Source organism: Crinia signifera, chromosome 5 (assembly GCF_055691185.1).
Source record: "Crinia signifera chromosome 5, ASM5569118v1, whole genome shotgun sequence".
NCBI classification, from domain to species: Eukaryota; Metazoa; Chordata; class Amphibia; order Anura; family Myobatrachidae; genus Crinia; species Crinia signifera.
The window spans coordinates 323,655,329-323,680,988 of NC_139221.1; the positions used below are offsets into that span (position 1 = coordinate 323,655,329).

Sequence of the window (25,660 nt, forward strand, 5' to 3'; positions counted from 1 at the left end):
TCACGGCTGGATTTTAAATTTGCAAAAATCTCAGTTGGTACCGTCGCAAAGGCTCCAATTCCTGGGAGTCATACTAGACACCCATCTTCATCGGGTATTCCTCACGGAGGTAAAGGCCAGGGATCTGGTCACCCTAGTCCAGGAGATTCTCAGGGCTCAGAGCATTTCAGTATGGAGGTGCCTCAAGCTCCTGGGGAAGATGGTGGCGTCATTCGAGACGCTTCAATTTGCCAGGTTCCACTCTCGGAGGTTCCAATGGAACATCTTGTCAGCCTGGTCAGGAAACACTTTGACCATGAAATCCGAGATGATAGTGCTGTCTTCGGACACCCGAGAATCCTTGAAGTGGTGGACAGAAATAGATTCCCTTCAGTGGGGTCGGTCATTACAGACCTGGGACTGGTTGATAGTAACTACCGACGCCAGTCTCAGGGGCTGGGGGGCAGTAGTCCTGGATCTCAGGCTTCAGGGCCTGTGGACGGCAGAGGAATCAGCGTTACCAATCAACATCTTGGAGCTGAGAGCTGTCTGGAAAGTGATTTCCTTGGCGGGAGACAGGTTACAGAACCTCCCTTTGAGGATTCAGACCGACAATGCCACAGCTGTGGCGTATCTGAATCACCAGGGAGGTACACGCAGCAGATTGGCCATGTGGGAGGTGTCCAGAATCTTCCTATGGGCGGAACAGAATGTTCCAGCTGTATCGGCTATATTCATCCCAGGGATAGAGAATATAGAAGCCGACTTCCTGAGCAGGGAGGAGCTCAAGGAAGGGGAATGGAGCTTACACCCTCAGGTGTTTCACCAAATCACTTCGAGGTGGGGAACTCCGGATGTGGACCTGATGGCATCCAGGATCAACCGTCAAGTGCCCAGGTTCTATGCCAGAACAAGGGATCCACTAGCGGAGGCAGTGGATGCCATGACTATTCACTGGCAGGGAGATCTCCTTTATGCATTCCCACCTGTACCAATGTTACCGAGACTTCTGAAGAAAATACAAGGGCAGAAGGTTCCAGTGATCTTAGTGGCCCCAGATTGGCCAAGGAGATCCTGGTACTCGAGGCTTCAGAGGTTGTCTGTGGACTCATGGCGTCTACCTCTGAGACCAGACCTTCTAAGACAAGGCCCATTCAATCACCTGGATTCAGATCGATTGATTTTGACGGCCTGGCTATTGAAACCATCATTTTAAAAAGAAAAGGGTTTTCTGACGCAGTAGTACAGACGATGTTAAAGGCCAGAAAAGCTGTATCTTCGGCAAATTATTATAGAGTCTGGAAGACTTACATTCGATGGTGTGAGAGAAGAAAGGCTCATACATCTCATTTTAAGCTATCAAGAATGATGGAATTCTTACAAGATGGTTTTTCATCGGGCCTAAGCCTTCAGTCACTGAAGGTGCAGATCTCGGCCTTGTCCATCTATTTCCAGAAAAAGATAGCCATTTTGCCGGAAATTCAAACTTTTTTTACAAGGAGTATCCAGGTTGAAGCCTCCATACAAGCAACCAGTGGCACCTTGGGATCTATCACTGGTTTTGGAATGCCTTCAAAAGGCACCTTTTGAACCTTTAAGGTCGGCTGACTTTAAGTTTCTTACGTGGAAGCTAGTGTTTTTGTTAGCAGTAGCATCTGCTAAAAGAGTTTCAGAGTTGGGAGCTTTATCATGTAAATCTCCCTTCTTAATTTTTCATGATGACAGGGCTGTTTTAAGAACAGTGCCTCAGTTTTTACCGAAGGTGGTATCTACCTTCCATTTAAATCAGGAGATTGTTCTACCTGTGTTTCAACCCCCAGAGGGTTCTAAGAAAAGGGACAAGTTGAGAACTTTGGATGTTGTGCGTGCCTTACGCATATATGTGGACAGAGTGAAGAGTGTCAGGAAGACTGACACATTGTTGGTATTGTATGACGTACACAAAATTGGTTGGCCTGCATCTAAGCAGACTATTGCTAGGTGGTTGCGGTCTATGATAGCCTTTGCTTACACCAAAGTGGGTAGACCAGTACCGGCCAAAATAAATGCGCATACCACCAGGTCAGTTGCCACCTCTTGGGCGGTTCGACATGGGGCCACAGCGGAGCAGGTTTGCAGAGCTGCCACTTGGTCATCTGTTCACACATTTGCCAAATTCTATAGATTCCATGAGTTCGCGTCGGAGGACGCATCATTCGGGCGAGCAGTGCTGAGAGCTGCAGACCTGAGCGTACCCTCCCAAAGGACCGGCTCTGGAACGTCCCAGTGTTGAGCTGTGTCACCAGGACCATTGAAAGAGAAAAAGGGATTTTTGTAAGAACTTACCGTTCGAATCCCTTTCTCTGATATGGTCCTGGTGACACAGCGATCCCTCCCTTACGCTCAGTAAGTATGCCAGAATTTCATGATGTTCATGTTAAAATGGTTAAAAGTTAACAGTTTCTGTTATAAAATGTGCAGATAATGTGCAGGTGTTTGTACTGAGTTAATGTATTCCAGTGGCTTTGAAAGTTGAACTGAAGAGTCCAGGGATGCAGTAGGGGAGGAGCCTACCCTCTAAAGCTTTAGGATAGGTGCCTGGCTCCTTCGGACCCTCCTACATCCCAGTGTTGAGCTGTGTCACCAGGACCATATCAGAGAAAGGGATTCGAACGGTAAGTTCTTACAAAAATCCCTTTATGCATGTCATTAGAAATTAACTCCAGGGCTCTGAAAGATGACATCAGCATTTGTGAGCCCAAGATAGCTCCAATCAGCAGCTTTTTTTAAAGTCCCGTGTACCCAATCCCATTCACACTGACCGCATCCCGGGTCGATTCCAGAATCTATTCAAGTCAGGTTCATCCCGCGATCGATATTCATTCAAGACCCTTTCACACTGAGCTAAATCCTGGGTTCATGTGCAAAAACCCGGGATATTTTTGCAAGTGTGAAAGGGGTATTATGTGCCACTTCTTGAGTGTTGCGCAGTTTTCTAACCTGCAGGGGGCGCTGTTACACTTGTTGCCTTTTTTAAAGGGTTTTAAACTGGGACATTTAAAAGCTGTTTCTTTTTTTTTTTTCCAGCAATATACTTACAAGGTGAAGCTTCAGAACACAAAGCTTATAGTATCATACAGCTTGCACCCGATAGTATAGGCACATTGTGACTGACCCGTAAGTGGCCCTGGCGGACAGCAGCTGCTAATACTGCACTTGTGCTTACAGGCGCTCCAGTTTGTATTTTGAAAACCAGCGACGGCGGGCCACTGAGAAGCTGAAACGCTTCCGCCCAGAGTACATGTTCAGTAAGAAGCTGGTCATCAGCATGCCAAACTTGCTGGACATCAAGATGACTGATGTGCCTGCAGGACCACTCTCCCTCAGGAGACCCCCACAGGAGAACGGTGAGAAGGGGGCCGGGGAATTCATGTGTCCTGGGAGACTCTTCAGTCCCTGTGTGTCCTGCATGCACGCCCCTGCTTGTTCTCATCAGTCCGTGTGTGTCCTGTATGCACGCCCCTGCTTGTTCTCATCGGTCCCTGTGTGTCCTGTATGCACACCCCTGCTTGTTCTCGTCAGTCCCTGTGCGTCCTGTATGCACGCCCCTGCTTGTTCTCGTCAGTCCCTGTGCGTCCTGTATGCACGCCCCTGCTTGTTCTTACCCGTCCCTGTGTGTCCTGTATGCACGCCCCTGCTTGTTATCATCAGTCCCTGTGTGTCCTGTATGCAGTCCCTGTGTGTCCTGTATGCACGCCCCTGCTTGTTCTCATCAGTCCCTGTGTGTCCTGTATGCACGCCCCTGCTTGTTCTCATCAGTCCCTGTGTGTCCTGTATGCACACCCCTGCTTGTTCTCATCAGTCCCTGTGTGTCCTGTATGCACGCCCCTGCTTGTTCTCATCAGTCCCTGTGTGTCCTGTATGCACGCCCCTGCTTGTTCTCATCAGTCCCTGTGTGTCCTGTAAGCACGCCCCTGCTTGTTCTCATCAGTCCCTGTGTGTCCTGTATGCACGCCCCTGCTTGTTCTCATCAGTCCCTGTGTGTCCTGTATGCACGCCCCTGCTTGTTCTCATCAGTCCCTGTGTGTCCTGTATGTACGCCCCTGCTTGTTCTCATCCGTCCCTGTGTGTCCTGTATGCACGCCCCTGCTTGTTCTCATCCGTCCCTGTGTGTCCTGTATGCACGCCCCTGCTTGTTCTCATCAGTCCCTGTGTGTCCTGTATGCACGCCCCTGCTTGTTCTCATCAGTCCCTGTGTGTCCTGTATGCACGCCCCTGCTTGTTCTCATCAGTCCCTGTGTGTCCTGTATGCACGCCCCTGCTTGTTCTCATCAGTCCCTGTGTGTCCTGTATGCAGTCCCTGTGTGTCCTGTATGCACGCCCCTGCTTGTTCTCATCAGTCCCTGTGTGTCCTGTATGCAGTCCCTGTGTGTCCTGTATGCACGCCCCTGCTTGTTCTCATCAGTCCCTGTGTGTCCTGTATGCAGTCCCTGCTTGTTCTCATCGGTCCCTGTGTGTCCTGTATGCACTTCCCTGCTTGTTCTCATCGGTCCCTGTGTGTCCTGTATGCACGCCCCTGTGTGTCCTGTATGCACGCTCCTGCTTGTTCTCATCGGTCCCTGTGTGTCCTGTATGCACACCCCTGCTTGTTCTCATCAGTCCCTGTGTGTCCTGTATGCAGTCCCTGTGTGTCCTGTATGTACGCCCCTGCTTGTTCTCATCGGTCCCTGTGTGTCCTTCATGCACACCCCTGCTTGTTCTCATCAGTCCCTGTGTGTCCTGTATGCAGTCCCTGTGTGTCCTGTATGCACGCCCCTGCTTGTTCTCATCAGTCCCTGTGTGTCCTGTATGCAGTCCCTGTGTGTCCTGTATGCACGCCCCTGCTTGTTCTCATCAGTCCCTGTGTGTCCTGTATGCAGTCCCTGCTTGTTCTCATCGGTCCCTGTGTGTCCTGTATGCACTTCCCTGCTTGTTCTCATCGGTCCCTATGTGTCCTGTATGCACGCCCCTGTGTGTCCTGTATGCACGCTCCTGCTTGTTCTCATCGGTCCCTGTGTGTCCTGTATGCACGCCCCTGCTTGTTCTCATCGGTCCCTGTGTGTCCTGCATGCACGCCCCTGCTTGTTCTCATCGGTCCCTGTGTGTCCTTCATGCACACCCCTGCTTGTTCTCATCGGTCCCTGTGTGTCCTGTATGCACGCCCCTGCTTGTTCTCATCGGTCCCTGTGTGTCCTGTATGCACGCCCCTGCTTGTTCTCATCGGTCCCTGTGTGTCCTGTATGCACGCCCCTGCTTGTTCTCATCTGTCCCTATGTGTCCTGTATGCACGCCCCTGCTTGTTCTCATCAGTCCCTGTGTGTCCTGTATGTACGCCCCTGCTTGTTCTCGTCAGTCAGTGTGTCCTGTATGCACGCCCCTGCTTGTTCTCATCGGTCCCTGTGTGTCCTGTATGCACACTCCTGCTTGTTCTCATCGGTCCCTGTGTCTCCTGCATGCACGCCCCTGCTTGTTCTCGTCAGTCCCTGTGGGTCCTGTATGCACACCCCTGCTTGTTCTCGTCAGTCCCTGTGTCCTGTATGCACACCCCTGCTTGTTCTCATCGGTCCCTGTGTGTCCTGTATGCACGCCCCTGCTTGTTCTCATCGGTCCCTGTGTGTCCTGTATGCACGCTCCTGCTTGTTCTCATCGGTCCCTGTGTGTCCTGTATGCACGCCCCTGCTTGTTCTCATCGGTCCCTGTGTGTCCTTCATGCACACCCCTGCTTGTTCTCATCGGTCCCTGTGTGTCCTGTATGCACGCCCCTGCTTGTTCTCATCGGTCCCTGTGTGTCCTGTATGCACGCCCCTGCTTGTTCTCATCGGTCCCTGTGTGTCCTGTATGCACGCCCCTGCTTGTTCTCATCTGTCCCTATGTGTCCTGTATGCACGCCCCTGCTTGTTCTCATCAGTCCCTGTGTGTCCTGTATGTACGCCCCTGCTTGTTCTCGTCAGTCAGTGTGTCCTGTATGCACGCCCCTGCTTGTTCTCATCGGTCCCTGTGTGTCCTGTATGCACGCTCCTGCTTGTTCTCATCGGTCCCTGTGTCTCCTGCATGCACGCCCCTGCTTGTTCTCATCGGTCCCTGTGTGTCCTGTATGCACGCCCCTGCTTGTTCTCATCGGTCCCTGTGTGTCCTGTATGCACGCTCCTGCTTGTTCTCATCGGTCCCTGTGTGTCCTGTATGCACGTCCCTGCTTGTTCTCATCGGTCCCTGTGTGTCCTGTATGCACGCCCCTGCTTGTTCTCATCGGTCCCTGTGTGTCCTGTATGCACTTCCCTGCTTGTTCTCATCGGTCCCTGTGTGTCCTGTATGCACGCCCCTGCTTGTTCTCATCGGTCCCTGTGTGTCCTTCATGCACACCCCTGCTTGTTCTCATCGGTCCCTGTGTGTCCTGTATGCACGCCCCTGCTTGTTCTCATCGGTCCCTGTGTGTCCTGTATGCACGCCCCTGCTTGTTCTCATCGGTCCCTGTGTGTCCTTCATGCACACCCCTGCTTGTTCTCATCGGTCCGTGTGTGTCCTGTATGCACGCCCCTGCTTGTTCTCATCGGTCCCTGTGTGTCCTTCATGCACACCCCTGCTTGTTCTCATCGGTCCCTGTGTGTCCTGTATGCACGCCCCTGCTTGTTCTCATCGGTCCCTGTGTGTCCTGCATGCACGCCCCTGCTTGTTCTCATCAGTCCCTGTGTGTCCTGTATGCACACCCCTGCTTGTTCTCGTCAGTCCCTGTGCGTCCTGTATGCACGCCCCTGCTTGTTCTCGTCAGTCCCTGTGCGTCCTGTATGCACGCCCCTGCTTGTTCTTACCCGTCCCTGTGTGTCCTGTATGCACGCCCCTGCTTGTTATCATCAGTCCCTGTGTGTCCTGTATGCAGTCCCTGTGTGTCCTGTATGCACGCCCCTGCTTGTTCTCATCAGTCCCTGTGTGTCCTGTATGCACGCCCCTGCTTGTTCTCATCAGTCCCTGTGTGTCCTGTATGCACACCCCTGCTTGTTCTCATCAGTCCCTGTGTGTCCTGTATGCACGCCCCTGCTTGTTCTCATCAGTCCCTGTGTGTCCTGTATGCACGCCCCTGCTTGTTCTCATCAGTCCCTGTGTGTCCTGTAAGCACGCCCCTGCTTGTTCTCATCAGTCCCTGTGTGTCCTGTATGCACGCCCCTGCTTGTTCTCATCAGTCCCTGTGTGTCCTGTATGCACGCCCCTGCTTGTTCTCATCAGTCCCTGTGTGTCCTGTATGTACGCCCCTGCTTGTTCTCATCCGTCCCTGTGTGTCCTGTATGCACGCCCCTGCTTGTTCTCATCCGTCCCTGTGTGTCCTGTATGCACGCCCCTGCTTGTTCTCATCAGTCCCTGTGTGTCCTGTATGCACGCCCCTGCTTGTTCTCATCAGTCCCTGTGTGTCCTGTATGCACGCCCCTGCTTGTTCTCATCAGTCCCTGTGTGTCCTGTATGCACGCCCCTGCTTGTTCTCATCAGTCCCTGTGTGTCCTGTATGCAGTCCCTGTGTGTCCTGTATGCACGCCCCTGCTTGTTCTCATCAGTCCCTGTGTGTCCTGTATGCAGTCCCTGTGTGTCCTGTATGCACGCCCCTGCTTGTTCTCATCAGTCCCTGTGTGTCCTGTATGCAGTCCCTGCTTGTTCTCATCGGTCCCTGTGTGTCCTGTATGCACTTCCCTGCTTGTTCTCATCGGTCCCTGTGTGTCCTGTATGCACGCCCCTGTGTGTCCTGTATGCACGCTCCTGCTTGTTCTCATCGGTCCCTGTGTGTCCTGTATGCACACCCCTGCTTGTTCTCATCAGTCCCTGTGTGTCCTGTATGCAGTCCCTGTGTGTCCTGTATGTACGCCCCTGCTTGTTCTCATCGGTCCCTGTGTGTCCTTCATGCACACCCCTGCTTGTTCTCATCAGTCCCTGTGTGTCCTGTATGCAGTCCCTGTGTGTCCTGTATGCACGCCCCTGCTTGTTCTCATCAGTCCCTGTGTGTCCTGTATGCAGTCCCTGTGTGTCCTGTATGCACGCCCCTGCTTGTTCTCATCAGTCCCTGTGTGTCCTGTATGCAGTCCCTGCTTGTTCTCATCGGTCCCTGTGTGTCCTGTATGCACTTCCCTGCTTGTTCTCATCGGTCCCTATGTGTCCTGTATGCACGCCCCTGTGTGTCCTGTATGCACGCTCCTGCTTGTTCTCATCGGTCCCTGTGTGTCCTGTATGCACGCCCCTGCTTGTTCTCATCGGTCCCTGTGTGTCCTGCATGCACGCCCCTGCTTGTTCTCATCGGTCCCTGTGTGTCCTTCATGCACACCCCTGCTTGTTCTCATCGGTCCCTGTGTGTCCTGTATGCACGCCCCTGCTTGTTCTCATCGGTCCCTGTGTGTCCTGTATGCACGCCCCTGCTTGTTCTCATCGGTCCCTGTGTGTCCTGTATGCACGCCCCTGCTTGTTCTCATCTGTCCCTATGTGTCCTGTATGCACGCCCCTGCTTGTTCTCATCAGTCCCTGTGTGTCCTGTATGTACGCCCCTGCTTGTTCTCGTCAGTCAGTGTGTCCTGTATGCACGCCCCTGCTTGTTCTCATCGGTCCCTGTGTGTCCTGTATGCACGCTCCTGCTTGTTCTCATCGGTCCCTGTGTCTCCTGCATGCACGCCCCTGCTTGTTCTCGTCAGTCCCTGTGGGTCCTGTATGCACACCCCTGCTTGTTCTCGTCAGTCCCTGTGTCCTGTATGCACACCCCTGCTTGTTCTCATCGGTCCCTGTGTGTCCTGTATGCACGCCCCTGCTTGTTCTCATCGGTCCCTGTGTGTCCTGTATGCACGCTCCTGCTTGTTCTCATCGGTCCCTGTGTGTCCTGTATGCACGCCCCTGCTTGTTCTCATCGGTCCCTGTGTGTCCTTCATGCACACCCCTGCTTGTTCTCATCGGTCCCTGTGTGTCCTGTATGCACGCCCCTGCTTGTTCTCATCGGTCCCTGTGTGTCCTGTATGCACGCCCCTGCTTGTTCTCATCGGTCCCTGTGTGTCCTGTATGCACGCCCCTGCTTGTTCTCATCTGTCCCTATGTGTCCTGTATGCACGCCCCTGCTTGTTCTCATCAGTCCCTGTGTGTCCTGTATGTACGCCCCTGCTTGTTCTCGTCAGTCAGTGTGTCCTGTATGCACGCCCCTGCTTGTTCTCATCGGTCCCTGTGTGTCCTGTATGCACGCTCCTGCTTGTTCTCATCGGTCCCTGTGTCTCCTGCATGCACGCCCCTGCTTGTTCTCATCGGTCCCTGTGTGTCCTGTATGCACGCCCCTGCTTGTTCTCATCGGTCCCTGTGTGTCCTGTATGCACGCTCCTGCTTGTTCTCATCGGTCCCTGTGTGTCCTGTATGCACGTCCCTGCTTGTTCTCATCGGTCCCTGTGTGTCCTGTATGCACGCCCCTGCTTGTTCTCATCGGTCCCTGTGTGTCCTGTATGCACTTCCCTGCTTGTTCTCATCGGTCCCTGTGTGTCCTGTATGCACGCCCCTGCTTGTTCTCATCGGTCCCTGTGTGTCCTTCATGCACACCCCTGCTTGTTCTCATCGGTCCCTGTGTGTCCTGTATGCACGCCCCTGCTTGTTCTCATCGGTCCCTGTGTGTCCTGTATGCACGCCCCTGCTTGTTCTCATCGGTCCCTGTGTGTCCTTCATGCACACCCCTGCTTGTTCTCATCGGTCCGTGTGTGTCCTGTATGCACGCCCCTGCTTGTTCTCATCGGTCCCTGTGTGTCCTTCATGCACACCCCTGCTTGTTCTCATCGGTCCCTGTGTGTCCTGTATGCACGCCCCTGCTTGTTCTCATCGGTCCCTGTGTGTCCTGCATGCACGCCCCTGCTTGTTCTCATCAGTCCCTGTGTGTCCTGTATGCACGCTCCTGCTTGTTCTCATCGGTCCCTGTGTGTCCTGTATGCACGCCCCTGCTTGTTCTCATCGGTCCCTGTGTGTCCTACATGCACGCCCCTGCTTGTTCTCATCAGTCCCTGTGTGTCCTGTATGCACACCCCTGCTTGTTCTCATCAGTCCCTGTGTGTCCTGTATGCACGCCCCTGCTTGTTCTCATCAGTCCCTGTGTGTCCTGTATGCACGCCCCTGCTTGTTCTCATCAGTCCCTGTGTGTCCTGTATGCACGCCCCTGCTTGTTCTCATCAGTCCCTATGTGTCCTGTATGTACGCCCCTGCTTGTTCTCATCAGTCCCTGTGTGTCCTGTATGCACGCCCCTGTGTGTCCTGTATGCACGCCCCTGCTTGTTCTCATCAGTCCCTGTGTGTCCTGTATGCACGCCCCTGCTTGTTCTCATCGGTCCCTGTGTGTCCTTCATGCACGCCCCTGCTTGTTCTCATCGGTCCCTGTGTGTCCTTCATGCACACCCCTGCTTGTTCTCATCAGTCCCTGTGTGTACTTTATGCACGCCCCTGTTTGTTTTCGTCAGTCCCTCTGTGTCCTGCATGCACGCCCCTGCTTGTTCTCATCAGTCCCTGTGTGCCCCGTATGCACGCCCCTGCTTGTTCTCATCGGTCCCTGTGTGTCCTGTATGCACGCCCCTGCTTGTTCTCATCGGTCCCTGTGTGTCCTGTATGCACGCCCCTGCTTGTTCTCATCGGTCCCTCTGTGTCCTGTATGCACGCCCCTGCTTGTTCTCATCGGTCCCTCTGTGTCCTGTATGCACGCCCCTGCTTGTTCTCATCGGCCCCTGTGTGTCCTGCATGCACGCCTCTGCTTGCTCATCAGTCCCTACACTGTAAAGGGGGATTGCAACTTCTCTACATTATAGATATTATCGCTGGCATTTCCCGATCAACAATTTTCCCTTGAACTGCCTGGTGCATACACACTGAAAAATATTGTTATCATGCATAACGTTTTATAAATTCACATAATGTGTACCCAGCTTTACCTGCCTAGCCAAGACCGATATCAGGGTTCTTCCGGCTAGAATGTAAAGACCGAGTACCGGCTTAGTTTGTTGAAATAGGGGGATCTAGAGTTTTTTATTTAAAGCGGCAATCATTTATAAGGCATAGTCTTCTGCTTTGTAAATGATTGCTGCTGTGGAAAAATAGAAAGTCCGTTATCCCGTAATTCCCCCCCCCCTCTTTTTTTTTTTTTTTATGTACTAGTGGTTCCCAAACTTTTTTCAATCCTGGCACCCTAGTGTATCAGAATTGTTTTCATGGCACCCCTAGGCAAAAAGTCTCTTATTAAGAACTTTGAAAATTATTTTTAAATAATGTATATTGTGTTATTCTATCATACTTTGGTTTAATTACATGGCCTGGACCACCCACTTGAGGCACCCCTGCATGTTCCCCAAGGTACCACGGCACACAGTTTGGGAACCACTAGGCTATACAAAAATTGTGCTCACACCATGATGGCTTCATGTTGGTAAATAAACATTGATTATTTAAAAGAAAAAAGGAAAACATTTTATTATTCTCTCGTGCCGCGGAATATGTAACCAAACCGTTAACACTGACTTAAACGCAGGACATCTCTGGAGGGTCACCGTGTACTATATGTTTTTTATCATTGTTGCAGGAAATAGAATCACGGGGACGTCCGTTTACACTTTCAAGCTGCCCGAAGTCCATTTCCCGCTGGTTCCGCACGGTGTCCAGACCTATTACACGGAGCTGAACAACTGCCTCAGTAAAGAGATAAACAGCCTTCCCCCCGAGAGCTCCGCGCTGCTGGCCCGATACTACTACCTCCGCGGCCTGGTGTGCCTTATGCAGGGCAAGCTGCTCAGCGCGCTCTCTGACTTCCAGAACCTGTACAAGACCGACCTGCGCATCTTCCCCATGGACATGGTCAGGAAAGTCGTCCTTTGTCTGCCCGAGTCCGAGCGTCAGCAGGCTGACCGCAGGCCGGAACTTAAGAGACTCATCGGCCAGGTGATGGACAAGGAGAGAGAAGTTACGCGGACAGACGACCACGTGAAGAAGTTCGAGTTGCCCAGGACACATCTGCACCAGGAGGACTTTGTCCGGCGTATTCAGGAATCTGGAATCGTCAAAGACATTGATACAATTCACCGCTTGTTTGATGCACTAACCGTGGGTAAGTCAAAGGTCACCGCCTTTTGTTTTTAAGGGATCGATAAAATACTAATCCCTCCCCCAAAAACACTGTTCTCCTGTTTTCTTCAGCGGTACAATGAAATGTAAAGTGCCCCCCTGTATAATGGGTATGCAGTCATTAGATCTACATGTGATAAAAAGGGATTTTGTGTGATTATTCTCATAGGCGCCCTTCCCAGCAGCCCAATTCCAAGCCCTCACTGGTTCAATCAGCCAGTATTAAGCATATAAAAGAAACAGGTTAGGAGCTTTAGATGTAGGGCGCTTGGAAGGAAAGAATGGTTTTACCCTTTTTGTCGGTAAAAAAAGATATATATTTATTCACACGCATCCAAAGTGTTGCATACGTATGTAACATCCATAAAAAGCGCAAAGATTCAATTTCAATGATAAAAAAAGTAAAAGTTAAAAAAATGAACAAAGTCCACACTTGAAAACACTGAAAAGTCTTTTTAGGGGAGAAGCGGGGTAGGAATATTAGATGTTACACAGTACCTCTACTCCCGTCTCCGATATCCGGTGTCCTGTAGCGATTTCAAATATCCGTCTCAGACGGGGACCTGGGTTTTGTATCACACTGTGCGTCTGCAGCCGTGGAACCGACTTCAAGTCAGCAGGGGGTGTGTTTTTTTCCTCAGGGTGGTCTTCTGTGTGCGGAGATGAAGTCGGCATACAGTGGGTCCTAATAGTGTGATATTAAAAGAGCTTCTCCATATGATAAAGTAAAAAACTTTGGTGACCACGTCCACCTGTTAACCAGCCAACGCCTTTCAATCTCCTTAGAGATCTTTGTCAAGGCAGCCTTGACAAAGATCTCTAAGGAGATTGAAACGCGTTGACCACATTCGGACCTGTGACCTGAGTCAGCCCCTATCTACCTAGACATTGCCTCTGAGCTTATCGTCACCCTTTAGCCCCATGATAAATTGTTTTAGCGTTTGCATTAGCAGGCTCCGGAATCTCACGTTGTACCACAGGCAACTTTACGGACGCCTATTTTTTTTTTTTAGTTTCATTTATTGTACTTTTTTTAACCCCATCTCCCCCTGATTCTTGCCCCCCCCAGGTCACCAGAAGCAGATTGACCCCGATGTCTTTAGGGACTTCTACACTTGCTGGAAAGAGACGGAAACGGAAGCGGAAGAGGTGAATCTGCCGTCTATAGTCGCCAAGAAGCTGGACCAGAACGAGTTTGTGTACAAACTGTCCAGCTCGGTGAAGACCAACATGGGCGTAGGCAAGATCGCCATGACTCAGAAGCGCCTCTTCCTGGTGCTGGAGGGGCGGCAGAGCTACGAGGAGATAGCCATCTTTAGAAACATTGAGGTGAGTGTGTCTGCGGGCCAAGCGTACGATGCCAGGGAGGGGGGGGGAGGTGTGTAATGACTCCTCATGCGGGCTTGCCGACGCTGTGATCAGCTGCAGTAGATTTCAGGACCGGCTATTGCTGTTTAGTGTTCAGTAAATCAGGACCGTGTTATATGTAATCTCACATTTTATATTGTGGTGAAGCTAAACGGGATGATAAGAATTTGGAATGTTATGAATATGTTTGTTGTCCCCCTTTGTCCGTTTGTCCGCCACTTTCTGGACGTGGAGTTATTGAACCGTTTCCCCTTTCCTGTAGGACGTGAAGATCTCCACCTCGGCCTTCCTGCTCTTACGGATCCCGACGCTCAGAATAAAAATCTCCTCAAGGAAAGACGTGTTCGAGGCCAACCTGAAAACGGAATGTGACCTGTGGAATGTCATGATCAAGGAGATGTGGGCTGGAAGGAAAATGGCGGACAGTCACAAGGTGTGCAGAGCGGAGCTCACGGGTGTCGGCGTCCCGCGGCGCGACTCAATCATGTTCTGCCAAGTATTACTGATCTTTGGGAACTGTCGGTCTGACGTGTAATGTATTGGTACAATCTGCGAGGGGCATAAATGGGAATATTTTTTGATCCTGATCACGTGTCCCCCAGAAGCTTGCACTCTAGTGTGTGGGCCTGCAGCGAGAAGAGCTTGCTGATGGTCATTTCTCTTTGCAGGACCCACAATATGTGCAGGAAGCTCTGACCAATGTCTTGCTCATGAACGCTGTGGTCGGTGCTCTGCAAAGTCCGAAGGCCATCTACGCCGCCTCAAAACTCTCTCACTTTGACAGGATGAAGGACGAAGGTGAGCGGGTGACTGGGGCAGGGCAGTACTGCAATACCGCCACATTCTCTGATCAGAACGTTCACCCGCCTTTAATAATCTGATCTACTAGCCAGTGTGTTTTATAATCGGCGACCATCGAATGATTTTTCGCCCGCATGCGAATGTCGGCGTACACATTCATTCACATGCCGGCGTGGGCATTCGGTTGGTGAAGGGAGGCGGGTGGTCCCTCCTCCAGCGGGCGTCATTTACCCGCTTTCTATGCAGCAAAAGAACACTGCTTAGTGAGCGACTCTGAATCAGGATCTTGGTCTGCCATCCAGCTTACTCCATACTCATTGGGGGAATGCTTTCTGGCACCTAACACCTGTCACGGGGTCCTGAGCTGGCGCCTTGTACTACGTAACCGTTTCTGGTCTTCTGCATTGTAACTTGGCGTACAGTATATCCCCTTCCTGTGCACCGAGTTATAATGACTACAATGCAGGATATGAGTTACAGCTCCGTAATGTCTCCGCATCGTTGCTGTACTGTACATTTTACAATGCTGTGGAATGGACACTAATAACCCACGCCATCTCCCTGTTACCATATAGTGCCCATGATGATTCCGAAGACCACCTCAGAGACACTGAAACACCGGATCAATCCTTCCACCGGGGAGATGGCGGCTCAGTCGGTTGATGTGCTGCTGTATACGCCAGGTGAGGCTCCGAGCCCCAGTGTGGGGCCACGGAATAACAAGCTATTATATACTTATTACGAGTCCCAGAGGAGACCGCCGGCCGGGTGGTTTTCTATATTGCTCACATCTTTGGGGCTGTGTGTAATATCTGTAACAGTATCATAGGGGGCGAGTCATTTCCTTATAATGGGCCAGATGTACTATGAAAAGTGATAAAATGGAGAGTGATAAACCACCAGCCAATCCGCTTCGGACTACCATGTGACAGGCTGGGTTTAAATATAACAGGTAGGAGCTCATTGGATGGAGGTTTATCACTCCATTTTATCACTTTGTAAGGCTTAGTACATCTCTCCCAATGTAACTATATAACATACTAATTCCTTGCGGTGTTATGACATCGGAATCTGCATTTATACAGATATTATATGTATACTGTATTAGCGCCAGTTTTACACTTTGCAGCTAAGGTTGTGTCACACAGTTTATATTGTCACTCAGTTACTGACACTCCTAATCCTTCTCGCACACGTCCAGAACAGCATGCTGTGACTTGTAGTTCTGCAACAACTGGAGAGGCCCCCACGTTGTGAGATTCTATTACATGACCTCATGTTTGCCTATCACCCAGCCCCTTACAGTCCAGCCTCTGTATTAATCATCCTGTACTGTATTAGGTCAGATGTGAAGTATTGGGTCACATGCTCATTCCTCGCGGTCTGTAAGCTGATGATATAGCTGACGACCATCCTATACTTACTATATAGGCCCTGATACACTAACCAGCATATGGGGTAATAGATGACACCTGCTTATGTCTGTCTTTCTCTAGGTCAGCTGGATGCGTCAGGAAAGGACGACTCCCCCAAGTTATGGTGCGCCCTGGGCGAGGGGAAAGTGGTCGTGTTTAACGCTTCTACCTGGTCCATCCAGCAGCATTGCCTGAAGTTGGGAAACTCTAAGCTGGTGAGTGGGGAATGCGCCTCCATTACCAGTTGAGGACCCCTAAAGTTGGACTGATGAGAACCTTTCTTGATGCGATTCATAAACTTGCTTACCGATTTTCCGACCCCATAGCGGTGGGAGTTTAGCGCCACCTCCTGTCTGACACCTGGCGCTAACCCTGTGTGTGTTCCTGTGTCTCCCTCTAGAGGTGCATGGTGGGAGTGGAACAGAGTCAGGTGTGGGTTGGATCAAGCGACTCCATCATCTATATCATCAATACGTACAGCTTGTCCTGCAACAAACAGCTGAACGACCACCGGGCGGAGGTAGTAGACATCGTACTGGACTACAGTGACCAGCAGCAAAGGTAAGGAGGAATTCTCCATACAGCCAACGCAGAACTCCCAGCATCCTACGTGCCGCGTTCTCAATCGGCTCATCGTACACAGATAATATGTAACGGGAGTATGTTGACTGTACACTATTTCCATATCAGACTTGTGGTGCGCAGCTGTAATTGATGGGACTCCATTTATATAAGGTTGTGGTTCTATATCACGTGGCACTTCTCTCCCTGATAACACGGCACCATCTTCACATAATGTCTGCAGATGTGGCTATGCACAATGGCACCACATTTATCCGATGTCATTGGGGGCGTGGCTAAAGACTATCTAAGGCAACATTTAAATGATGGGGGCGTGAGTATGGAAAATGAAGAACCACATGTATAATTTTGTGGTGCCACCTTTTCTGTGATGTCATTGGGGGTGTGGCTACCGTATAAAATAAAATACAAGTAATATTCTTGAGTTTAACTCCATGTAGTTTCTTACGGTCTTCCAACAGACAGGGCATAGCGAACATTAATAAAACAATTGATTAAATATGTTCTGGTGTTGCAATGAGATTTTCCCAGGGTCGTATTTGCTTTAAGCCACCTATTCTGCCTCTAAGTCGTTTAACCACCTACCCCCAGTGCTGTGCCGCTAACTCCTGTATGTGCCCTAGGATTGCGTACTCCTGCAGCGTGGATGGAATGGTCTTTGCCTGGGATGTGAACACCTTGAAGGTCTGTCACCGCTTCCATCTGCAGTATGATGACATCACCTCTATGACCATGCATGGCGACCTTCTGTTCTACTGTAAGTCCCGCAGCTCTGGCCTCTGAAGGGGTCCCTACCGCTGTAGCTACAAACTCCAAGGGCCACACCGCTTACTTCCTGCAACGTACCCTGTTCCTTTATTATGTTTGCATCTTTCTGTGCTTTTCAGCCATGCTTGTATACCATCAAGCAGAGTCGTCATAGTTTTCTTGCCATTGAATACAACCTTTGACGGCTTAATGGTACCCAAACTCTGTTCTCAAGGACAAGGAACAGTCCAGGTTTTCCAGGTTACCCGGCAGGTGCACGGTCGCATTTTAAAAATCTACAGATGACCTGGAAAACGGGAACTGTTAGCTCATGTAGTCTGGTGTAGTTGTTGGAACAAGTGTCTGTAATTTCTGTATACGTCATAATGTCGGATCACAGAGGAACGGTTTACTTAAATGACATTAATATTTGGTCCGTCTTCAACCCGAATGAATGGGATTTTTTGGGATACCGGATACGTTCCATGAATATGAGATTTACTTTCTGCATCTTTGTCTTAAGAGAATTTGTTAACATTTCCTTACGGATCTCACAGATTTCACCCCAGACAAACGGTTACCTGCATTGTCCACTAATGGGCCTTGGGCTAGGAAATGTTATACTGTCCATATTATTTTGGACCTTATTCTTGTATGATGTAATACGCCGGTCTATAATTATATACCGCCTTGCCCAGGTTTTGCCCTTTTTCTAAATTGAGAAACAGAATTATTTCATTTAAAATGTTTTCAATTTGATAAAGTTCTGCGAGTTTTGTCTTTGTGGGGGTCACTGCGCAGAAATGAGTTTGTTTAATGGCAGCTGCCGTATTATTCATAATAACTGAATAAGGACTTACCCGAGGAACAGCGCCACCTTCAGGCCGTGTTATCATGAAAGCACAGCGCTTGCTATTACAGGGCATGATTATTGCCCCTTCTGGCAGCACTAATTAGAAACCAGGATCTGTCGGCTTGATCCGGAGTCAGACGCACTGCTAATGGGTATACAGCGGGGAAAGCACCCTGGGCTGGTTATATTGGTCCTTGTAGCTCCTCAACACCTGCCAAGCATTTGTGTGCACCTGGTCTTTAAATGACGTATCCTGTATATAGAGATTGCTATTGTAATAATGAACTCTATATAATACTCCTGTATTCTTTTTGTTTTAACCCTTCCCAGGTACAAAAGACCTGGTCCTCCTGTCCAAGAAGAACGGGCAGCAGTGTAGGAAGCTGGAGATTACCGAGAACCTGGGCAAGATCCATTCCGCCTTTTACTGTATCCAGCTGTTTCCCGAGGTGCTGCATGGGGGTCTGGGGGAGGGAGGGGGGTAGGGGATCTGCAGTCAGCCATTTGATCTTTGCTGACTGAGTTTGTATTCTCTGCTGTCGTCCAGAAGGGGCAGTTGTGGGTCTCCTGTAAGGAGGGCAACGAGATCTGCGTCTTTGACCTGAAGGATTTCTCCAGGCCGGCCCAGAAGGTTCTCCTGCAGGACTGCACGGCCATTACCTGCATGCTGAGAGTCAAGCAACAGGTACCCGGCGGCCTGACCCTCCAAACCCAAATAATGCAATTAATGTTTCCCTATCAGAGCTCTCTGCGGGTCCAACTAATAGGCCCCCTGCATGTCAATCAGGCAGCGAACGTCGGCGAGTGAAAATCTCGACGATGGCGTTCGCTGGGGGTGTTTGCAGACATTCTGAATAAAAACACTAGTTTAGATGCCTTTTCAGTTCCCAGTCTGTTTTAAAGTTTCGAATGAACTAAACTTTCTAAAACTTCTTTTTGCACTAGCTGAAGATGATTTGAACAGTCAGAAATTGTTCAATAATGGGAAATACATTCGGATTTACGAATGTTTTGATGATAGGTAGATTTAGCACCTCTTGTCTAAATCACCTCCCTTATATGTTTGTTGTGTGGGATTTACTGCATTGGTTATGCTTACTTATATAAATACCACACGCAACAGGAATGTGGAATAACACCAGGGATTCCCTTACAATAGGTATTGTGCCTGTAGTCATGACATATTTAAAAAAAAAAACGGTTTTGCTCTGGGACCCCATCAGACAATAAAAATAATTACAGGACCCCAGCAAGTTACTGCAGAAGGTCATCACATCTCACGTGTAGTCAGCAGACAGCACATACATGGCAGCATTGTGGAGGCACAGAGTGATGGGAGGAGTCTGATATACCATAACCCATCACATCACACGTGTATTCAGCAGGCAGCACATACATGGCAGCATTGTGGAGGCACAGAGTGATGGGAGGAGTCTGATATACCATAACCCATCACATCACACGTGTAGTCAGCAGACAGCACATACATGGCAGCATTGTGGAGGCACAGAGTGATGGGAGGAGTCTGATATACCATAACCCATCATATCACATGTGTAGTCAGCAGACAGCACATACATGGCAGCATTGTGGAGGCACAGAGTGATGGGAGGAGTCTGATATACCATAACCCATCACATCACATGTGTAGTCAGCAGACAGCACATACATGGCAGCATTGTGGAGGCACAGAGTGATGGGAGGAGTCTAATATACCATAGCCCATCACATCACACGTGTAGTCAGCAGACAGCACATACATGGCAGCATTGTGGGGGCACAGAGTGATGGGAGGAGTCTGATATACCATAACCCATCACATCACACGTGTAGTCAGCAGACGGCACATACATGGCAGCATTGTGGGGGCACAGAGTGATGGAAGGAGTCTGATATACCATAACCCATCACATCACATGTGTAGTCAGCAGACGGCACATACATGGCAGCATTGTGGGGGCACAGAGTGATGGAAGGAGTCTGATATACCATAACCCATCACATCACACGTGTAGTCAGCAGACAGCACATACATGGCAGCATTGTGGGGGCACAGAGTGATGGAAGGAGTCTGATATACCATAACCCATCACATCACACGTGTAGTCAGCAGACAGCACATACATGGTAGCATTGTGGAGGCACAGAGTGATGGGAGGAGTCTAATATACCATAACCCATCACATCACATGTGTAGTCAGCAGACGGCAGATACATGGCAGCATTGTGGAGGCACAGAGTGATGGGAGGAGTCTGATATACCATAACCCATCACATCACATGTGTAGTCAGCAGACAGCACATACATGGCGGCATTGTGGAGGCACAGAGTGATGGGAGGAGTCTGATATACCATAACACATCACATCACACGTGTAGTCAGCAGACAGCACATACATGGCAGCATTGTGGAGGCACAGAGTGATGGGAGGAGTCTGATATACCATAACCCATCACATCACACGTGTAGTCAGCAGACAGCACATACATGGCAGCATTGTGGAGGCACAGAGTGATGGGAGGAGTCTGATATACCATAACCCATCACATCACACGTGTAGTCAGCAGACAGCACATACATGGCAGCATTGTGGAGGCACAGTGATGGGAGGAGTCTAATATACCATAACCCATCACATCACACGTGTAGTCAGCAGGCAGCACATACATGGCAGCATTGTGGAGGCACAGAGTGATGGGAGGAGTCTGATATACCATAACCCATCACATCACACGTGTAGTCAGCAGACGGCACATACATGGCAGCATTGTGGAGGCACAGAGTGATGGGAGGAGTCTGATATACCATAACCCATCACATCACACGTGTAGTCAGCAGACGGCACATACATGGCAGCATTGTGGAGGCACAGAGTGATGGGAGGAGTCTGATATACCATAACCCATCACATCACACGTGTAGTCAGCAGACGGCACATACATGGCAGCATTGTGGAGGCACAGAGTGATGGGAGGAGTCTGATATACCATAACCCATCACATCACACGTGTAGTCAGCAGACGGCACATACATGGCAGCATTGTGGAGGCACAGAGTGATGGGAGGAGTCTGATATACCATAACCCATCACATCACACGTGTAGTCAGCAGACGGCACATACATGGCAGCATTGTGGAGGCACAGAGTGATGGGAGGAGTCTGATATACCATAACCCATCACATCACACGTGTAGTCAGCAGACAACACATACATGGCAGCATTGTGGAGGCACAGAGTGATGGGAGGAGTCTGATATACCATAACCCATCACATCACATCACATGTGTAGTCAGCAGACAGCACATACATGGCAGCATTGTGGAGGCACAGGGTGATGGGAGGAGTCTAAAATAACAGCATGCTGAGCAGGTCAGGACCCACAGTTTGAGAACCGCTGGTTTAAACCAAAGTTTAACAACAAAAAAAATTAATAGACACAAAGTTCCCATTTAATAAAACCTATTATGTTTTTTTTCTTAGATCTGGGTCGGCACCAAGGGAATATCACAGGGTAAATCCAAAGGGAAAATCTATGTCATTGACGTGGAGAAGAAGACGGTGGAGAAGGAGTTGGTTGCACATGTGGATATAGTGAAGTCCCTTTGTTCTGCGGAAGACAGATATGTGCTAAGCGGGTCTGGGGAAGAAGAGGGGAAGGTGGCCATCTGGAAGGTGGAATGATCCCGAGGAGCCGTTGAGAGTTTTTCTTCGGAATACATTGGCCAACTGCTAACCTGGCCACCCAGAAGACACTGCTCCACCTTCGCTCTGGGAACTGGTCAGGGTGGTCCATGGCAGTGACCAGGATTTGACAGAAATAAGTCATCCTTTTCATATTGGCAATCCAGCATTTTGCTGAATAGGTCACTTTGGCCCAATTGTCCAACCTGGTTCGCACTTGAGAATCATCAGCAGTAACTATGCTGGAATGGAGACATCATGGTACATGGAAAATATGGCTTTAGCAATCACAAAGTGACCTTAATCAGCCCCCGTCACCCTCAACACGCACAACTGGGGGAAGATTGGGGGCGCCGAAGACCACGGCAGAAGACGTATCTCTTAGTTGGGGGTAACAGCAATTGATGTGGGGCCTGTGTGAGAGGTTTGACCTAATCTACTTATCTACCTTACTTACCTTTGTCCTGCTGCACGGACTGTAGCATGTTATATTGTCTACTCCACATTCCGATCACTACAGTGTATGAGGGTTTCACCACCTCATATCACAGGAGAGAATCTCATCAGATGGAAAAAGCTGCTTATGTAACACTGGGACTATCCGTGTATTGCTGGGGACTATCCATGTATTGCTGAGTGTGTAGCGCCTGGGAAGTCAGCATGTTACTTTTCCAGGGGACTTGTAGAATTGGGAGGATGTTTATGCCGTACACCCAGCAGTATTTATATATGTTGTAAGAAACCGTTATTCTGCTAATTATAAATGTAATTTTCGGCAAACCTCTACTGCTATTGTTTTGCTATTTTGTTTGGGGGGGGCTTTTTTGTTTGTTTAATATGTATGGGGTGTTACACTACCATTACCAGGTTCCCACACTTGGGGAGATCATTTTTTTCTGAAAGGGGCAAAATGTATGTTTTGTCTTCAGAGCTTGTGTCATATGGGGCAGGGAATAATGGCGCACGAGATTGGTGGCTGTTTGGGATGATGACAGGAATCAGATGTTGTTGTTTTTTTTTTTAAAGGGGCAATCGTAAGTGATTGCCCCTTTAAAAAATTTTGTTTGGGACTTTTTTTTTGTTTAAATAAAAATTTGCCGACTGGATGCGTCTACATAAATGACAGACCCCTCCCTCGAAGGTTTTTATTTATTTTTAAAGCATTATTTTAAGACCGTAAATGGTGACAGATCTCCGCATATAAAGGCAATTTATTTATTTACCCTGCAGTGAGATCTAAAAGTATTTTATGTATTTTCAGCAACTCCAGGGCAAGATCTCATTTCTATGTACGAATGCGTTTTACAAATTACGACCAAATACGTTCTGAAATGCACAAATAATTATTTATAAATATTATTTAAGGCCTAAACAAATGGTAACTGGATGACCGAAAACGCACGTGTATATTTACCCTATTTACCAGGCTCGGTAAGCAGGAGAAATCGCGGCTTACCGAACGCCGATACGCCTCCTGAAAAAAGTTTGTAGTGATCACGTGTTTACGTCTATTTACGAGACTCTTACCTGACATTGTTTTGGAGCTGAAGGAAAAAGACAGGCTATCACAGTACATGAAACGCATTAATACATTTTTGTAAATGTGATTTTTAGAAACTGTGTACACAGTTATTGCCCAATTCCCCTGTTCCACCACCAGGTGGCGCTAGAGATAAGACTTCGTTAAAGCTTTACTAAAGACATCATCCAAAGATTCTAGAAAAATGTACAAATGTTTGTTACGTGTCTATAAATATGTATATTTCTCTACTAAGCACCAGTGATGATGGGGAATTGTCTTTTTTCTAGGTTTTAAGAAATAAAAGCAAACTTCATTATAATATGGTTTATATATTATGAATTTACGCAAAAAAATGTTGTACAGATTACTAATAAATATATATTTAAATGATGCTGGGTTATTTATATGTACAGAAGGCATTTGAAGGACTTTAAGCAGAATATATAATAATAATTTTATAAAATACACGATCCCCATAGGCCAAAAACTGTGTGTACTGTAGCAGGGATCCAGAATTTGATTCATCATATTCTTCGGCATGGACAATAGATATAGCCAGTGTGACACCAGATGTAGACAGGGTCAAAAGGTCAACAGTTAAATAGGCTGAGAAAGGGAATGGTTGTGGTTAGGCTGCGGAAGGGAATGGTTAGGGTTAGGCTGCGGAAGGTAATGGGTTGGGTTTAGGCTGCAGAAGGTAATAGTTAGGGATAGGCTGTGGAAGGGAATGGTTAGGGATAGGCTGCGGAAGGTAATGGTTAGGGATAGGCTGTGGAAGGGAATGGTTAGGGATAGGCTGCGGAAGGGAATGGTTAGGGTTAGGCTGCGGAAGGGAATGGTTAGGGTTAGGCTGCGGAAGGTAATGGTTAGGCTGCGGAAGGGAATGGGTTGGGTTTAGGCTGCGGAAGGGAAACGTTAGGGATAGGCTGCGGAAGGGAATGGGTTGAGTTTAGGCTGCGGAAGGGAATGGGTTGGGTTTAGGCTGCGGAAGGGAAACGTTAGGGATAGGCTGCGGAAGGGAATGGGTTGAGTTTAGGCTGCGGAAGGGAATGGGTTGGGTTTAGGCTGCTGAAGGGAATGGTTAGGGTTAGGCTGCGGAAGGGAATGGTTGGGGTTAGGCTGCGGAAGGGAAGGGTTGGGGTTAGGCTGCGGAAGGGAATGGTTGGGGTTAGGCTGCGGAAGGGAAGGGTTAGGCTGTGGAAGGCAAGGGTCGGAGCGATAGGGTTTGTCACTGGGGGAGGTTTAGGATTTGGCACTTAGGGCTAGGGTTAGACACTAGAGGGGGGTTAGGGTTTGGCTGCAGTAGGGGGGTTTGGTTATGATCTTTTAACTCTTGGCTATGCCGGTTCTAACAGTCTCATCTTCTCTTTTGAGTCCACCAACCTCCAGAAAACCTGCGATTTTACTAAATTCTCTACCAAGGGCTCCCATCAGCGTATGTTCTTCACCATCTCATCCTACATCGGACGAGACCTACATATCCTATTACTGAATTGTGTGGTCGCTATAAATGTAGCCACTAATAGGATTGGCGCATGTGAAATCTGCGTCTTTTGTGAAAACGTCAATAAATGAAATGTCTTTCATTGGCTGGAGTGTGTCCTAGTGCACATCTACACCGCAGTGCTGGCCAGCATGTGTGGGCTACATACAGAAGCAGACAGTATTTACCCTGCATGTACACATATTAAATGTCCTTGCTCCCCCCCCCCCTGCATCACAGCGGAGATTGTCCAGGTGCTGTCACTCCTACAGCTCGCAGCATGAGGAGTCTGATTCCCCTGCACTTACAGCCCATTACTGAGTGCTCTGTGCTCCCTGCCACAGGCATAAGACAATCTCCATGTCTTATCAGTCTCTCATCTATGGCAGCCGTATTAATTGCGGCAGCGTCTCTCCGTCCCCGCCGGGTGTTACAATGTTAGAGACAGGCGTCTGGATCTCTTTTGTAATTGAAAAAACTTTTTTCTCTCCACCGTCTGGTGGAGATTGCTTTACACACAAATAGATCTGGTTATCACTCATAGAGGTGAGGAGCAGTGTTAGCGTTCTGTTATTGATGGCATGGTAAATGAAAAAAACTAAAATTATGAATCAAAAACTTTATTACTCAAAGACCTTGTTCTACTCCTGCCACTAGTTACCCATGATTGCAGCGTATGCGGCAGAGGCCTTGTTGTGCTGGTTGCCGGTGCTGTGGGATGGGGGCAGTGATAAGTTAATACAAGGCTTGTGCATCTCATTTAACACCAGATACAAAGTACAAGATTTCATTTTCCAGGCAAAATACATAAACTTGTGCAAAAGTTTAATTTCCAGGGGTGTTACCTGGATTGTGGATGGCTGTGCAACGTCTGTGCAGCGCAGGGAATTAGTAGTAACAGTATGGTTTGAGACGCGCTGAGGGGGCCTGGTTCATAGCTGTACCCTAATACTGGTGAAGGGGTGATTTTTGACTCGGGATGTGTGAAAACATGGTAATATTACAGCTACTGCGATATGTACTTGAGCCTTCCGTACACATTCGCAACATTGATACAGACCGGGAAACATCAACTCCTCAAGTAAGTCTGTGGTTACTCAGATTATCCAATGGCGGCA

General features: G+C 49.1%; 1 protein-coding gene across 2 annotated transcripts in view; it reads left to right on the plus strand.

The window, feature by feature from the left end:
- DENND3 (DENN domain containing 3) overlaps nucleotides 1-23,449 on the plus strand; it is a 68,935-nt gene extending 45,486 nt beyond the window's left edge. For both annotated transcript variants that reach the window (XM_083144916.1, XM_083144915.1), the window contains exons 12-23: nucleotides 3,187-3,365; nucleotides 11,549-12,070; nucleotides 13,157-13,416; nucleotides 13,718-13,888; nucleotides 14,124-14,253; nucleotides 14,832-14,939; nucleotides 15,753-15,886; nucleotides 16,072-16,232; nucleotides 16,877-17,010; nucleotides 18,184-18,302; nucleotides 18,401-18,538; nucleotides 21,337-23,449. In XM_083144916.1, coding sequence (XP_083001042.1) covers nucleotides 3,187-3,365; nucleotides 11,549-12,070; nucleotides 13,157-13,416; nucleotides 13,718-13,888; nucleotides 14,124-14,253; nucleotides 14,832-14,939; nucleotides 15,753-15,886; nucleotides 16,072-16,232; nucleotides 16,877-17,010; nucleotides 18,184-18,302; nucleotides 18,401-18,538; nucleotides 21,337-21,537 — 2,257 coding nt within the window. In that variant the 3' untranslated portion in view covers nucleotides 21,538-23,449. The remainder of the gene's footprint in view (nucleotides 1-3,186; nucleotides 3,366-11,548; nucleotides 12,071-13,156; nucleotides 13,417-13,717; nucleotides 13,889-14,123; nucleotides 14,254-14,831; nucleotides 14,940-15,752; nucleotides 15,887-16,071; nucleotides 16,233-16,876; nucleotides 17,011-18,183; nucleotides 18,303-18,400; nucleotides 18,539-21,336) is intronic.
- The last annotated feature ends 2,211 nt before the right edge of the window (nucleotides 23,450-25,660 follow it).